The 15209-nt window shown below is 55.5% G+C and overlaps 2 protein-coding genes across 2 annotated transcripts in view; one reads left to right on the top strand and one right to left on the bottom strand.

Moving 5' to 3' along the window:
• Nucleotides 1–4061, top strand: part of LOC119099655 (protein numb-like) — a 10540-nt gene extending 6479 nt beyond the window's left edge. The window contains exon 6 of the mRNA XM_037222720.1: nucleotides 3993–4061. Within this exon, the coding sequence (XP_037078615.1) occupies nucleotides 3993–4061 (69 nt within the window). The remainder of the gene's footprint in view (nucleotides 1–3992) is intronic.
• A 1588-nt stretch (nucleotides 4062–5649) lies between these two features.
• Nucleotides 5650–14620, bottom strand: LOC119099654 (eIF-2-alpha kinase GCN2-like). The gene is made up of 8 exons (XM_037222719.1): nucleotides 14489–14620; nucleotides 12482–12939; nucleotides 10193–12319; nucleotides 9839–9907; nucleotides 8837–9050; nucleotides 7237–7289; nucleotides 6820–6909; nucleotides 5650–6693 (listed from the first exon to the last, which is right to left on the bottom strand). Exons 2-8 carry the CDS (start codon nucleotides 12932–12934, stop codon nucleotides 6298–6300), a joined length of 3402 nt encoding a protein of 1133 aa, XP_037078614.1. The 5' UTR covers nucleotides 12935–12939; nucleotides 14489–14620; the 3' UTR covers nucleotides 5650–6297.
• Between the last annotated feature and the right edge of the window lie 589 nt (nucleotides 14621–15209).

Below are 15209 nucleotides of genomic sequence, written 5' to 3'. Positions count from 1 at the left end.
TCATAGTTACGTGTTCGACAGTTGAGACAAGCCCAAAGCTAATGACCTTTGGTTTCTTTCACCTGTCTAAAATGTGGTGATAAATATGCGGTCGAGTACCTTACTTCTTATCACGATCTCTACAATCATGCCACAGAACCCCGTGTACTAAGATCAGAGCCATGCCATGCATAGTTTCGTGCGACCTGCAGCAGGGCTCTCCTTCGTCACAGCGATATCAGCTGCCTTTGATCCAAGAGCAGAGCGATTGCCATTCATAGCTAGTGGCATGTTCCACGGTCGCAATTACATGACTCGGTGAAATGAATTTTGCGGAATTTCTCCAAAAACCGGAGTTATCTCACAAACAGGCAGATTGTGGTGGTACGAGCTCAATGGTTTCAGCATGTTTTTCTCTGTAAATGAGCTGATAGGCATGGACAACTCCGTTCCAAAATGCAAGGCAGGGGTACCGCGTAGTCTCTGCAGAATTAGCCGACACATGTCACCATCTGAGATGCCAGGACCAATAAGTTGTGTTTTACATCTTACGTCCAAAAATAATGGTTTCACACTACCACTTTACCAAAATATATTGCGATAGCACGAGGGCGTTGGGTACGTAGAGTATGAAGATTTGATTTTAGATCAACGATCAAAACAAGTGAACAGTGGTATAAACCAGCAATCTTGAGCTTCAAATTCATTTGATCCCGCACGCATTCCACACTGTCTACGTTCCGAACCCAATAACCACCAAGATAGAGGACTTATGAGCAGAAACGTAGCTTTCACAGTGCTCTTACTGATTTGCAGCAAATGTTCAGCGCATCAAACTGAGTTTCAATTCAAAATAAAAGCCGTAAAATCTCTTTAGAAGAGTTCACAATCAAACGCAGCTCACCAGTGGGAGAATACACATGGAGATGGTCATGACTGCTGCTGGCTGGCTGACCGCCGGTCGCCCTCGAATGTTTGGATGACCGTCCTAAACTTTGGTTTGCTGCAGCAGAAGGGCACATGGATCGTGCTCGCCGCGCCCGTGACTGGGACTGACTGCTGCACCGGCGATCGGGACATGTGCAGCCGCCTGCGCCCAAGGACCAGTCTGACTGGGTGGGCATCGGATAAAAGTCGTACCAGCCGGAGACTGTCACTAATCTCTACAGCTTCGTCGAATAGCTGTTGCCATGAAGCTGGTAAGGCTTATTTCAGCCCACTAATTCAAAAGCCAGCATTACATAGCATTACTACCGTCCCGATGGCATGCCGTTGCGCGTAAAAGGACTCGTCTCACAGCGAGCAGAAGATGTAGTGGGCTCGAGGTACATTGACTAGGGTCAAATGCGCGCGGCGTCCTAGCTTCCTGACTGGTAAGGGGGAGGGGCAGCACTCCCACCGTGGGTGGCGATGCCTTAGACTCTGAAATGTGCCTGACAATGTGTCAGCAATGCTTTTATGCTGGCAGAATTACTTGCCAGCAAATGTGTCCCATTGGGCTAGAAAAACAAACAAATGCTTGGAGGGAAAACGCCAGAAAACTGCTACACATCTATCCCAATGCAGTGTTCAACATGAAGTGACTGACCGGCAATATAGGGCAACTTGTCCAGGAGTACTGCTTCAAAAAACAAAAAACATCCGAGGCGCCATCGTCACTCGGCCTGAGCTATTGCGGGATGAATCACTCACTCCCGTTCGGATATATTGTAAACGGATTTGTTGTGAACCTGCTGGGCTTTGAAGTCATTCCAGTCAACAGGGGTATGAGGGGCGCTTCAGCAAGATCGTGGAACGTTGCTGTAATAAGAGATTTAGGATGTTCAGGAGGTTTAGTTGCTTTTTATGCGATTGTATAACTGGGCTGTGCATGCAGGGTTAAGAGCCAACGCCGTTCGAGCCTCACAGGTTCTTTTCAAAAGGACTTTGCTTGATTGCGAGGAGATACCGGATGTTCCAAAGTCAGAGCACGAAGCTAAATAGCTATAGCCAATACAATTTTTGGCACGTCCGTGAATTTGGTGATTCATCTAGATATTTGTTAAGCGACGAGTTCCCAATTTGGTGTACACGCGCCAGATGGCAAGAAAACATCGAATCTGAGTCTGACAACATCGCGTGAACTTCGAGATCAGATTTAAGGTAAAGCGACGGGAAACCCATATCACCAAACAGCTATAAGCCGATTGTGAATTCTAAAGCGGCAGATTATTCAACAGTGCATTGACTAGTCCGTCAAAAAATCTGACTCTAAGGTCACATTCAAGGTCAAAGTCAAGCTCAGATGAGCGGGAACTCCATATCATCCAAACGCTGCAGGCCGACTTCGGATTTTTGGGCACCGGAATATTCACCAGCGTCCGACATAGCAACCGTCAAAAAGCTCAAAATTCGGTCGCTTTTCGAGGGAAAATTCAGCCTCAGGTCAAATTCAGGCTCAAACTTAACAAATTGTTAGCAGACGCCAGTTTATGCGTTAAATATGGAACTGATGTTTATGGATCCGGGAATCGGCCGGCAACTTCTGGATGACATGAATTACTCGTCATTTGACCTTTCAGGTTGACCTCGAGTAGTCGGAACCTTTGACGAGCGCTAGGTTATGCGTTGGTGCATGTCCAAAGAAAATTGTAAACGTGTGCTTAAGAACAGTCAGAGTCTACTTAATTTATGAACGCCTTTACAAGCGCAACTTCTGCTGCGCTGCATGAGCGCTAGCAGTCGATGCACCCCGAAACTGGCGCAATTTAACCGACCGAAGGTTTTCTGAGAATACCTTCCTGGCATTTGATGCAATCGCGTATAAATTCTCAGTAATCTATTGGTAATTCGTTCAACATGTTCTGACACCATGTCATTGTCACAAAACGTGTCATTTCTGGTTTCGGATCAGGGGCCGATTTTGAGGAACACAGCACGGCGGTCTACAGCCGGAGCGGGCGGCGGGCGACAACCAATGATATCCGGGGATGGACGACAGCGGGCCGACGTTGTTACATGGAGGGGTCGATTCGATGAACGGTCTTACATACATGAGTTTGTAAACCTGATGAGTTCTGGGTCTGAGGTCACATTCAAAGTCAAAGTCGACCTCGGACGGGGGAACTCTACATCATCCAAATGATTATCAAACAAGCGATTATCAAACGAACGAACGATTATCGGGAAGATGGACGATTGCTTTTGACCAGTCATAATTGGATCAATCATTGACCTAGCAAAATCAAACCTTACTAGCCCAGTCGATCACTAATCGTGCGATCTCTTTGAGGCCAATTTACTGACGTTTTCTGCTAAGCTCTACATATGTCTCATAGTTTGGAAACGGAAGGGGAAGGGGTCGCATCAATCCCCCTATCGGTCCACGCTATAAAAAGTGCGAAATCAGGGCGGGTTGAAAAGCTGACATCGGCCGATAAATCTCAGCTAAATTTAACTTCCATGTCATTTGACCTCATCCTTGACCTCAAACAGTGACCTTGAAGGGTACAGATGCTATTCATGCACTCGTGAATGTTATGATGCTTAACACTCCGAAGTCGGCCGTTATAACTGTAGGTTATATGGAGTTGCCAGCCATTTTAACTTAAATCTGACGTTAACGGGTCACCTTGAGAGGTCATGGCTTCATGACGCAAGTTTATGCACTGAAGGTCATTCGGTGCCTGAAAATATCAAATCGTCCTGTAACGCTTGGACCACATGGAGCCCTCTGTCATTTCAGACTGACTTTCGCTCTGAAATGTGACTGAGAGACGACGACTTTTTGACGGACGCTAGTTCATACGCTGGTGAATATTATAACGCTTGAAAACACGAAATCGGCCCTTAACTTTTGGGCGATATAAAGCTCGGGTAATTAAAAGACATATGGATATAGATATGACGGACGACGTCTGGATGTGCCTGTGGTACGGCCATCGTGGGTGCTGGTCAGCTGACGGACGGCGTCTGGACACCGGCGCCCGCGACGCGCTCGGCTAAGCCGGGCGCTAATGACGCTGCCGGCGCAGGCACAGGCGCCCGGCGGGTGCAACCAGTTCACCGGCCTGAACCAGCGCACGGATCGAGCTGCTCACTGACGGTAAGCGGCGCGGCTGCGAGCCCTGCTCCGAGCTGCCCTGCCGCAGGCTGACGGCCGGCTGACGGCCGGCCAGCCCAGCGATAACCTAGTCCAGAGCCAGCCCAGCGAGAATCCAGCGGAGAGCCAGCCCAGCGACCGGCCAGCCCGGTGACCGGCCATCCAGCGGCCGGCCAGCCCTGCGAGAACCCAGCCGAGAGCCAGCCCAGCGACCGGCCAGCCCGGCGACCGGCCAGCCCAGCGAGAACCTAACGGAGAGCCAGCCCGGCGACCGGCCAGCCCAGCGAGAACCTAACGGAGAGCCAGCCCGGCGACCGGCCAGCCCAGCGAGAACCCAGCCGAGAGTCAGCCCAGCGAGGACCCAACCGAGAGCCAGCCCAGCGAGAATCCAGCGGAGAGCCAGCCCAGTGACCAGCCAACCCAGCGAAAATCCAACCGAGAGCCAGCCCAGCGACTAGCCAACCCAGCGAGAACCCAGCCGAGAGCCAGCCCAGCGAGAACACTGCCGGCAAGCAGCCGGGTGGCGACACGGTCTACACCAACGCCAAGAAGCAGCTGCTGGTGTTCAGTGCCGACCGTGCACATGAACGGGCTCGAGATGTGCAGCTACAGCCTGCGTAAAGCCAGCCGGCACGTACAGTCCAGCGAGGGTCTGGACCTGGCGCCGTTCTGCTTCGTCACCTGCCAAGACCTGTCACAAATACCCTCGGCCAGCGGCGCCTGCTCCACTCATTGCCCAGCGTGTAATTTTGCACAGCGGTCGGTCGAACAAACACTAGGCGGCTTAACAAGGACACTGTGCGACTTAACAAGGACACTATGCAGCTTAACAAAGACACTGTGCGGCTTAACAAATACACTATGCGGCTTAACAAAGACACTATGAGGTTTAACGAAGGCACTGTGCGGCTTAACAGACACCATGCGGCTTAACAAGGACACTATGCGGCTTAACAAAGACACTATGCGGCTTAACAAAGGCACTATGCGGCGCACGCAAGCTTTCGCCACCGCGGCGAGCGACTCACCGCCAACCCTCCTCCCCCCCTCACCCGCCTCGTTGATGCTGTGTACCAGCTGGCCTGCGCGCGCGTCTAGAGCGCGCCGTCCCTGTCTGACACGTCCCCCACCCTGGAGCAGGAGCCAGAGCAGGAGCCAGAGCAGGAGCGAGCAGGAGGCAGGGCAAGTGCACGAGCAGGAGCAAATGGGCCGGCAGTGGAGCCGGTGCTGGAAACCGGCCGGTGGTTCCATGTAAGCGATGCGGATATGAGAGGTCACGCCCGACACGGTGCTTCAGAGCCATGCGTAGATTGTTTTACGGGCGCATTTCCTAAATGGGTCGGTGCTCATTTGTTATCGCTACATTGCATTATTTATGTGAAGTTTTATAACAAATTTTTCATCACGCCTTGTTGCTAGTAACTATGTGTGGTTGCATGCTGTGTCGTCAGGATATCTCGGGAAAACCGTCACACGAATACAGAAAGCTATGCACAAAAAACCGCTCACAACCGTCGATGACATTTCTGATGGAAACGCAGCGAATGCACTATCTCCGGCGATATACTAGAACAATGCATATTGTCATTTCAATTCAAATATTACGCATTTATTCAGAAGACATAACAATGCCCCCAAAAGTCACAAACCTTCTCCGGACGAGGGCTCCCATCTCAAATGGTATTTGTGTTTCTGAGAATGTCAGCACCAAGCTCAGAAGCGGAGATCGCCGTCTTGCCCAACACATATCACATCAACCGCAGCGCGGCATTCACAACAGGGCCGACAGAAAATACTGTCCAAACAGATCACAAACGCTGTTGCCTGGAAACACCCGATAGAGCACTAAGTTTTTGGTTCCCCTGTCATAGCCAACCAGCGCACGCAAATGCAAGGCCAATTCATGACACTGTTAAAGAATGCATGTCTCAATGCACAGCACCAACATAAGTCCAAGCAACTGTAAAAATATATTACAGCGCGACTGGTCACCTGGATGACGACTCTGAACACGAAGTCAGTACGTCTCAGTTCAGCTGGCAACTAAATACCCACACGCGACGCGCCCCCGGAAGCGTGCCACACCAGACACCCATTCTATGGACTGGCCCGCAGACGTCCCCCCCCACACCAACCGCGGACACCGCAATGAGCATGACTCAACCATCGGCGCCGATGCGGGGCGGTCGATCCCCCCGCGGGACCGGCCTCAGCGGAGGGCGCCGCTCGGCCGTCGGCTAACGCCAGTGGTCAGCACCGGCGCACGCCAGTAGCAGGCGGCTGCTCGTCTGGTAATTGAACAGCACGACGACGCAGCGCCGGCCGCGCACGCGTGCCAGCTCGTCGCACACCTTCGCCACGTACTTGCGCTGGCCGCGGCAGCGCTCCAGCACTTGGTCGACGCTCTGCTGGAAGGCGGACTCGGGCTCGTTGAGACGGAGCCGGGTCAGCTGCTGCAGGTCCTCCTGGTCCAGCTCGACCATCAGCACCTCTGGCCGCGCGGCGGTGCCGAGCGCCAGCAGCTCGGGCGCCAGCTGGCGCTCCGCTGCCGCCTCCAGCATCTGACGATCTTTGGGCCGCGCCGTGTCGCGATGCACCACCCAGCGCAGGGGCAAGCCGACGGCCGGCGGCGGCTCGGGCCGCGCCGCCGCCGCCGGCTCGGCCGGCCGCTCCGGGCCTCGCTCGCCGCTCACGCCCAGGCCAGCCAGGCAGGTGAGCAGGTCGTCGGCGGGCACGGCGCGCTCGGCGGCGGCACGCGCCTCCAGCGGCCGCACGCGCACCATCTTGGCGTCCGAGTCCTTGGGCAGGATGAGGGCGCGCGCGCCTTGCGCCGCCGCCCAGCGCGCCGCCTCGTCGGCGGCGGCGGCCGAGTCGGCGCCGGCGTAAAGGAAGGCGCGTACGCCGGCGACCCAGAGCTGGCGCGCCACAACCGCCTGGCGGCGCGCCGCCGCACGGTCGGCGCCGTCCAGCACCACCACGTCGAACGGGGTGCCGGCGGCGCGGCCCTCTTCGACGGTCGCCGACACCAGCTTGTCGAAGGAGACGGAGACGGCGGCAGCGGCCGGTGGCGGCGCGCCGGCCGGCCCCAGCAGCGCCCAGTAGTGCGCCAGCAGCGGGTCGTACCGGCCGCCGACGGCCAGCACGTCGAGGCCAGCGCCGCGCCGCCGCGGGCACGCCAACTGGAAGACCAGCCCGGCGAAGTGGCGCTGCTGCTGGCCCAGCACCAGACCTGCCAGCAGAGTGCTCACTGAGCGCTCGAGACACCCTGGTCGCACACAGCACGCGCTGTCGCCTGCTACCGCCAGATTGTGATTACCCGGCCAGGCAAGCTAAGCACTGGCTGACGACATGTGGTCATCCATACCCATTACATTCTTGTCTGAGGAGCGTAAAATGTCAAAGTACGAGACACAAACCTATCGTTCTATGAAACACCATCAAGCACATCGACGTTACGTGCCGCAAAGAACTATCACAAGGTAACGCCACGCTATGGATAAAAACCAGCCGATAAAACACACGTTCAGACCTATCAGACGTGATAACGACCTCCACATTCGCTCAACCTTTCTGCATTGTGTAGAACATGGACAGCGAACAGCGATTCGTATATGATGCCAGATTGTTACCTTTCATGGTTCGCACATTTGTGTAATCACTTCACACAATGGTGGACATCATCTCCATATGTTTTTATAGATGTTTGTTATCTTCAAGAGAAATCGTTTTCTATTTTTCTTTTATTTCGCAGACTATTCACGTGTCTGTTTAAACCGAAGTTATTCAGACTTAATGTTTCGCTCGGGGCGAGACCCTGCGTCGTCTTAAAGTCGATGCAAGTCCTCGTGCTGAATGAATTTGAAACTTCTTTTAATTGAATGGATGAGTTGTAACGATGGCTCAATAATGACGAGGAGAAAGCGCGCTAAATCTACCGAAAGGAAGATAACGTTTCTAATGCACAGCGCTCAGGGCATGTGACAACGCGGAACGCCTCTTAAGTGCGCTGTGTCAGCTCAATATATGTGTCCTCTCGCCAATCAAGACGAAACAAGTGCCCACGAAGCGTTACACTCCATATTGCAGCATCTAAAATAAGGCTACTACAAAACTTAATTACACTTCACCCGCACGGAAACACATGGCTTGAGCTGACCTCGCAGCCTTTTACCAACGAGGCTTTGTAGAGCAGTACTGGGTGCGCACTGCGTCTGGCTCACGTCGTACATGATCCCAATTATTTCTACCACAATGGCACGGCTACTCTGCTCAGAGCATCTCTGAAGTTCCGACGTACGGAAACCTTTGTGACTTTTCGGTTTTGTTTAGCTGACTTCGCCGTATTGCAACGTTTGAAAGCAGTGTACCAGAACGCCATTAAAGAGGCGTTTCATTGGAAAGAGTCACTTTTCTCACATAGGGTTCATGCTATAACAAAACATTGCAGAATTATTCCAACACAGTAGACGACCTTCTGTGACGAATAAAGGCATCAAATGAATCACCAGAATGCCCGACGAATATCCAAGTTCGCCAAAAACTGTTCATCCCAGCTTCTGGAGGAATGCTTGCTGAGTCTTCTGATTTTTGAAATGATTGTATAGAAACATTCATATATATATATATATATATATATATATACATATATCGGCAATGATCGCATTTCTGTCCCAAACGCAGCCTCAAGATGGAGGCATACCCCTCCATGTTCCCTCCCCACATGGACCGGGGTGAGCGCAGCGCCCCGCCTACAGAGCGTGCTGCAGACGCACTCACCAGGGTGTACCACCATCGGGTACGTGACGCCCAGCTTTTCGGCGAACTCGACCACCACGGCTAGCTCATGCAGCGCCTGCCGGGCCGTCTCTGACTGGCGTCGGCTGGAGAACAGCGCCTGCACGCGCTCCAGTGAGCCCCGCACCTCCAGCCGGGAGAGCAGCTGGCCGGCGGTGCGCTCCGACAGGCCCAGTGCCTCCAGCTGGCGCTGCAGCTGCCGGCAGCAGGTGGGGACATTTGTTGTTTATTGCATTTTTGTTGTTTTTTTTTTAGTTTAGGAGCGCGCTGACTGCGGTGGTCATTTGGCCCCCAGCAGGCGGGGCGCTGTCGTGAGGCCAGTCATCAGTGAGGGATGGAAGGTGTCGGGGGAGCGGCCGGGAGCAGGCGGGGCGCTGTCGTGAGGCCAGTCATCAGTGAGGGATGGAAGGCGTCGGGGAGCGGCCCGCAGCAGCACGGTCACCGAAATCGCGGTCATCTCGAATACCGAGGTGGTTAGCAACACCAGCAGCACATCGCTACCACCGTCGCAATCACAATCATCACCATCACCAAGGATAAACTATCACTTTCAGCCGGATTGCAGCCACATTTTAAAAATGTGACCTCGGACAAACCTGATGACACCGTGAACGTTTTGTACGGTAACCCGTGGGGAAGAGGAGAGCGTAGCAAGCAAGTTGAGAGCCTAACAGTGTCTGTCCCCTTAGCCGCATCAGGTGATACACCAACCCCCCCCCCCTACCGGCGCGCGGGGCGGTGCCCATTCCCGCCAGCGCAGCCCAGCCGTACCAGCGGCCGGGCGACGTCGCGCGCCTGGTGCGCCAGCACGTCCAGCACGGCCGAGCGCTGCTCGGCAGGCACGGCGGCCGCTTCCAGGGCCGCCTCCAGCAGCAGCGTGTGGCCCAGCAGCAGGGTGTACTCGCGCGCCGCCAGCGCCGGGAACGCGGTCGGCAGGCCGGCCAGCACGGCCAGCAGCTCGGCGTCGGCCAGCAGGGCGCCGGCCGGCGGCGCCAGCACGCCGAACAGTGCCTCCTGGCGCTCGCGCGGGTGCAGGCCGCGCGGCAGCCGCTCCTGGTAGACGCGCTCCACGGCGTAGTGTTTGAGGGGGCCGGCGGCGGCGCGCGCCAGCAGCCGGGCCAGCGGCAGCCGCTGGCTGCGCGGCAGCTCGACCAGCGCTCCGGTGGCCGTCATCAGGCGGACGGCGTCGTCGGCGGCGAACTGCGCGCTGGGCAGCGTCAACAGCGGAGCCGACAGCGGCACGGCGCCATGCCGCCGGAACAGGCGCACCAGGCGGGCGCGCGCCGCCTCCGCCAGCGCCGCGCGCTCCGGCGCCGCCGCCGGCCGGCCCAGCGTCACGTCATACGCGCAGTCGTCCGTGTGCGAGGCGCGCTGGGAGAAGCAGGCGTCCACCAGGTGGGTGTAGCGGCGCGTGCCCGGCCGCCGCACCGTGTCGCTGAAGATGGTGCGCAGGCGCGCCTCCTCGAGCGGCGGCGACGGCACCAAATCGGAACTAAGCAGCTCCACGCATGAGGGGCGCGCCGTCGGCTCGTGGTCCAGCAGCCAGCGGAGCACCTGCAGCTGCTGGTCGGTCAAACGCTGGCGCACGTCCTCCGCCACGCAAACGTCCGGCTGGCGAACCTGGCTCAGGCGATGCACGCGCTCGCTCTTGGTGGCAAAGGCGCCGCAGCACATCTCGTACCAGATGACGCCCAGGCTGTAGATGTCCACCTTGTTGGTGTAGGCGCGCCGGCCGCCGCTCGGCTGCAGCTCCGGCGCTCGGTACAGCGCTGTGCCCACCGCGTAGGCGTACGATGTGTCCGACACGTCGCCGGCCGCCTCGGCCTGCGCCCGGTCCGGCGTCGCCTCCTCCGCGCGCGGCTTCACCACCTTCGACGTGGCCAGGCCGAAGTCGCCGATCTTGACGTGCTCGTTCTGGTCAAGGAAAATGTTATCCGGCTTCAAATCTCGGTGGATGAGGCCGTGCTGGTGCACGTGCGCCACGCCCTCGATGATCTCGCGGAAGAGACGCCACAGCAGCTGCTGGTTGGCGCAGAGCCGCGGCAGCGCGGTGCGCAGCGTGCTCTTCTCGCAGTACTCCATCAGGATGCAGAGACAAAGGCGGGCGCGGGGCCTGGAGCGCCGGCCACCAGCTCGCGGAAGCGAGTCGTCGCTCAATGGCGCTGCGGCGGCGTCCCCGCCGGCGCCCGACGGCGCCTCGAACACGATACTGTCCGAGGAGTCCTCGCGATCCGAGACCACGGCCAGTGTCTCGTCCTCGGTGCCGCTGTCCTCCTCCTCGTCTTCCTCCTCCACGTCCTCCGATTCCATCCAGGAGGTGTAGTAGCGCACGATGTTCTCATGCTGCAAGATGGAGAGGTGCTGCGCCTCCACAGCGATCTTGCGCTGGTCCTGCGGTCTGTCCCGCTCCAACACGATCTTCTTCACGGCGTACAGCTTGCCGTCCACCTTGTTGCGCACCTTCAGCACGTCGCCGAAGCCGCCGGTGCCCAGGTGCTCCAGAATCAGGAAGTTTGTGGCCAGCTGCTGGCTGGGCCCGGGCGTAGCGACGATGCCGGTGGCCGACGGCTCGGCGTCGGGGGAGGCGGGCGCGGACGGCGTGGGCACGCTGGTTGGTCCTACTTCGCCGCTGAGAAAGCCGTGCTGGGCCAGCTGCTCGGCCGACCAGCGGCGCTGCTCATCCGGCTCCAGACAGCGCGCCAGGAAGTCGCGCGCCGACTCGGGTAGCCAGTCGGGCGGCGCCGGTGCCGGCTCGGTCGACACGCCGCCGCGCGCCAGCGACACCAGCAACACCCCCAGCCGATGCACGTCCGCCTTCTTCCCGCTTCGGCCAGAGTATGGCGGGTAGTCGGGCGGCGGCGGCGGCGAGGCGCCAGCCAACTCGGCCAGTCGCCGGCACACCGAGAAGTCGGCTAGCCGCACACGGCCCGAGCTCTCCAGCAGCACGTTACTGTCGCGGATATCACGGTGGATCACGTGCTTGGAATGCAGATGAGCCAGAGCCGCCACCAGTCCGACCGCCAGCAGACGCAGCTGACGGGCGTCCATCTGCACGCCCTGGCGCACATACCGACTGACGTCAGAGGCTTGCACAAAATCCTGCAGTACAAACACCTCGGCACCCCCCGCCGTCTCCTCGTGTGTCATGCCTAGGTAGGGCAGAAGATTGTCGTGGCGCACCTTCTGCAGGGAGCCGAGCTCACGATGCAGCGCTCCGATTTGCTCCAGCATCTCTCTGCGCTCCTTGGCGGCCGGGTCGGAGCCGCGTCCCTTCCGTGTGGCGTGCGCCGACCGCCACCGCACCGTCCACTGCTGCAGCCGGACCGACTCGCCAGAGCGCGTGTCCACGCCGGTGCGCGTGGCGGCGCCGGCAGCCGTGTGCTCCAGACACTGACCGCACAGCACCTCGTCGCGGCCGGCGAACGCCAGCCGGCGCGAGCCTGCGTGCTCGGCGCACTCGGTGCTCTCCGAGACAGACGTTTCCTCGTGGCCGGTGCTGACGGAGCGGCGGCGCGCGGCGCGCTGCTCGTGCAGCAGCTGGCGGCGCCGCTGCTGCTCCTGCTGCACCTCGGCGCGGCGCCGCTCCTGCTCGGCGTGACGCAGCTCCTGCTCCTGCTGGCGGCGTGCCGCCTCCGCCTGCAGCCGCAGACGCTCGTTGTGCTCCTTCTCGGCGTGCAGCGAGTCGAAACGCGGCCGCGCGAGCGACGCCAGCCGCGCCTGCGCGCGCTCCACCAGCTCGAGCACCACCTCGGAGCCGAGCCGCTCGCGCGCCAGCTTCTCCAGCTCGGAACGCAACGAGGCCAGTTCGGCTTCGGAAACGCCCTCGGCACGCTCTAGCTGCACCTTGGGCGCCGCGTCCGGGTACCGCGCCGGCATCGTCAGGTGCAGGCTGACGGAGCACTGCGCCTGACCGGCGGCCGCGGCCAACGCCTGCACGCGCAGCAGGAACTCAGGCGGGCGCGGCACGCTCCACACGTCCCGCCGGCGCAGGTCCTCGAACTCGCCCTTGGCCGGGTACATAGACGCGATGGCCAGCACCTCGTTCTCCTGGCGCTCGCGGTACTCGTCGGCCTTCGACATGCTGGCTGGGGAAGGGCACATGTCAGGTGGAATGCTTGATGGTTTTAAAACACACAACAGGACTGTGGACAGATAAAAGTAATGGCATGTCCTTTTGAGATGTAATATTGTTGGCATTGCCCATGTGTAAGCAGGCACCTTTGCTTGCATTTTCAGAAGACTATTTACCAAACCTAATAATCACCATTGTTTTAATCATGTTCCCAGTACTGTTTCAGGGGGGGGGGAAGATGAACATTAAAGAATCATGCTATTTTTTGCATGATGGCAGGCAACACCTTACCTCACAGGACCATGTGAGAAGTCTGGACCATTTCTGCTTTATGTGTGATTTAACAGAATACCTACATTGTAGTTGATCACAAAATTTATACAAATATATGCACATTAACTCCCAGACCACACTAGTACCCCCTGATGCATGTCTGGGACTCACTTCACCCAGTATTCACTCAATGCATGTCAAAATGGTGGCACACATGAGTGATATTTCATCATACAACACAGCATTCTGAAGCAATTTTGAAACATATATAACTCAATGATAAGCCAATGCATGGTTTCATTTGAAATGAGTTTTATACTTGTCATGCCCACAGAATTGTACCTGACCTCTGTGTATATCAAAGAAGTGAGTACAACCTTGTCCAATAGGTGTTCAACTATACTGTACAACACATCATAATGGGATTGAGTCTATTCCTCAGCAAAATGTTTGTCTTTCTTGCACCACTTAGGAAAACAAATTATGAAACATTCTCCATTCTACACTACTTGTTGTTGAATATCTATCATGTTGAAACACTGTCTTTAAAGCAAAGCAAGGCAATCAAAAGCAAATATGCATCTTAGTATGACAAAAAAGGTTATATTATGGCATCTATTATTCACCTATAAATCAGAAGCTATCCAAATAGTTTTCATTAGTGGGCTTTACTATAACATAAATCATGGATACAATAGTGAACAAGAAGTTGCATTGTAACAATATGTTTTACCTAATTCCTAAACTCAGTACACAATACCAGTAAGTCAGGTAATGGGAATTCAGCCAAGACAAGCCATGTTAGTAGGATCTTAGACCTGACCCAACAACATATTAAGTCATAATATACCTGGTGTTCCTTTTTCTGGCAGTAACTTTATGTCATCAATGACCTACATCCCTAATGGCCGGTAATAATCCCTAAGAAATCCAAGGGTCAAAATAGCGTCATTTATGCCACATCCACTGCCATGACAGTGTGAACGCCAGTACTTCCTGTACGAGAATGCTTCCACATGTAGACATACATCCTGTGGGAAAAAATACTGATATCTTCAACTTCCTTAATACTAGCAAATTATGGCATATCTTCATCCTTATAGCAGTACACTGAGTAAAAAATTGTGAACTGTTATACTAGTAGCAGAATATTTTTTAAAATCATTCATTGAGTTACAAGACACATGGAAGCTCACCAACAAAAGCAAAAGGCCTTTTACACACCCTTCAGCCCTTCTTATGCCGTCACAAATCATCACCACTTGATGTTATTCTAGCTCTCCACATACCTTGAGATATTTGCACCGGCCTATCGTTCCATTAATCTGAGCCGATGGTCATTGATACTAGAAAACAAAAGCACGCCAGTAAGGGTATGCGTGCACAAAACTTAAACGATAACAATTTTGGAGATGTCTTGCCACACACGTCCAATAGCCGATTTCGTTTGTCTTGATAGAGGCATCTTTGTAGCTGTAATGGTTGGAAGCTTTATTACTTTCGTGGAAAAGTGGTATGGTGAAGGAAAAGAAGAAATTTATTGCTGCTGCAGGAACTCCGGGAACTACATGGCATCGCAGCTTGGGTATACCCATGGATACCCATATGAAATTCTGTTATAGGGCCTTGGTGTAGAATGGGCAACGGGTTTCGGTCGACACAATTTTTTGGGAATTTACGGGCACTGGTACGGATATGGGCATGCTGTTCAGAAAATAAGTTAGTCAAGAAATGCTCCAAAATTTCACTGCGCGCACTTTTGTCATAATATTCTTCATACTGCTTTCCCTAAACTCGTTCGTCAAGCAGACCAGATGTGTAAAAAAAACTGCAAGCGAGTGGATGCAACTGATAAGGAGCGGGTAGCTCGGTGATTTGATATGGATGGGTACAGTCCCATGTCCAACGGGTGGATTAGGCACATAACATCTTCATTAGGCACGTGGAGGTCTGCAAGAAACCCTGCGTGATAGTGTAATATAGTATTGCATAGCTAAATAATTTTTCAGC

The sequence above is a fragment of the Pollicipes pollicipes genome, unplaced genomic scaffold, assembly GCF_011947565.3.
Source record: "Pollicipes pollicipes isolate AB1234 unplaced genomic scaffold, Ppol_2.1 Scaffold_4836;HRSCAF=5710_pilon_pilon_pilon, whole genome shotgun sequence".
Classification (NCBI taxonomy): domain Eukaryota; kingdom Metazoa; phylum Arthropoda; class Thecostraca; order Pollicipedomorpha; family Pollicipedidae; genus Pollicipes; species Pollicipes pollicipes.
This window is presented reverse-complemented; position numbering and strand designations above follow the sequence as displayed.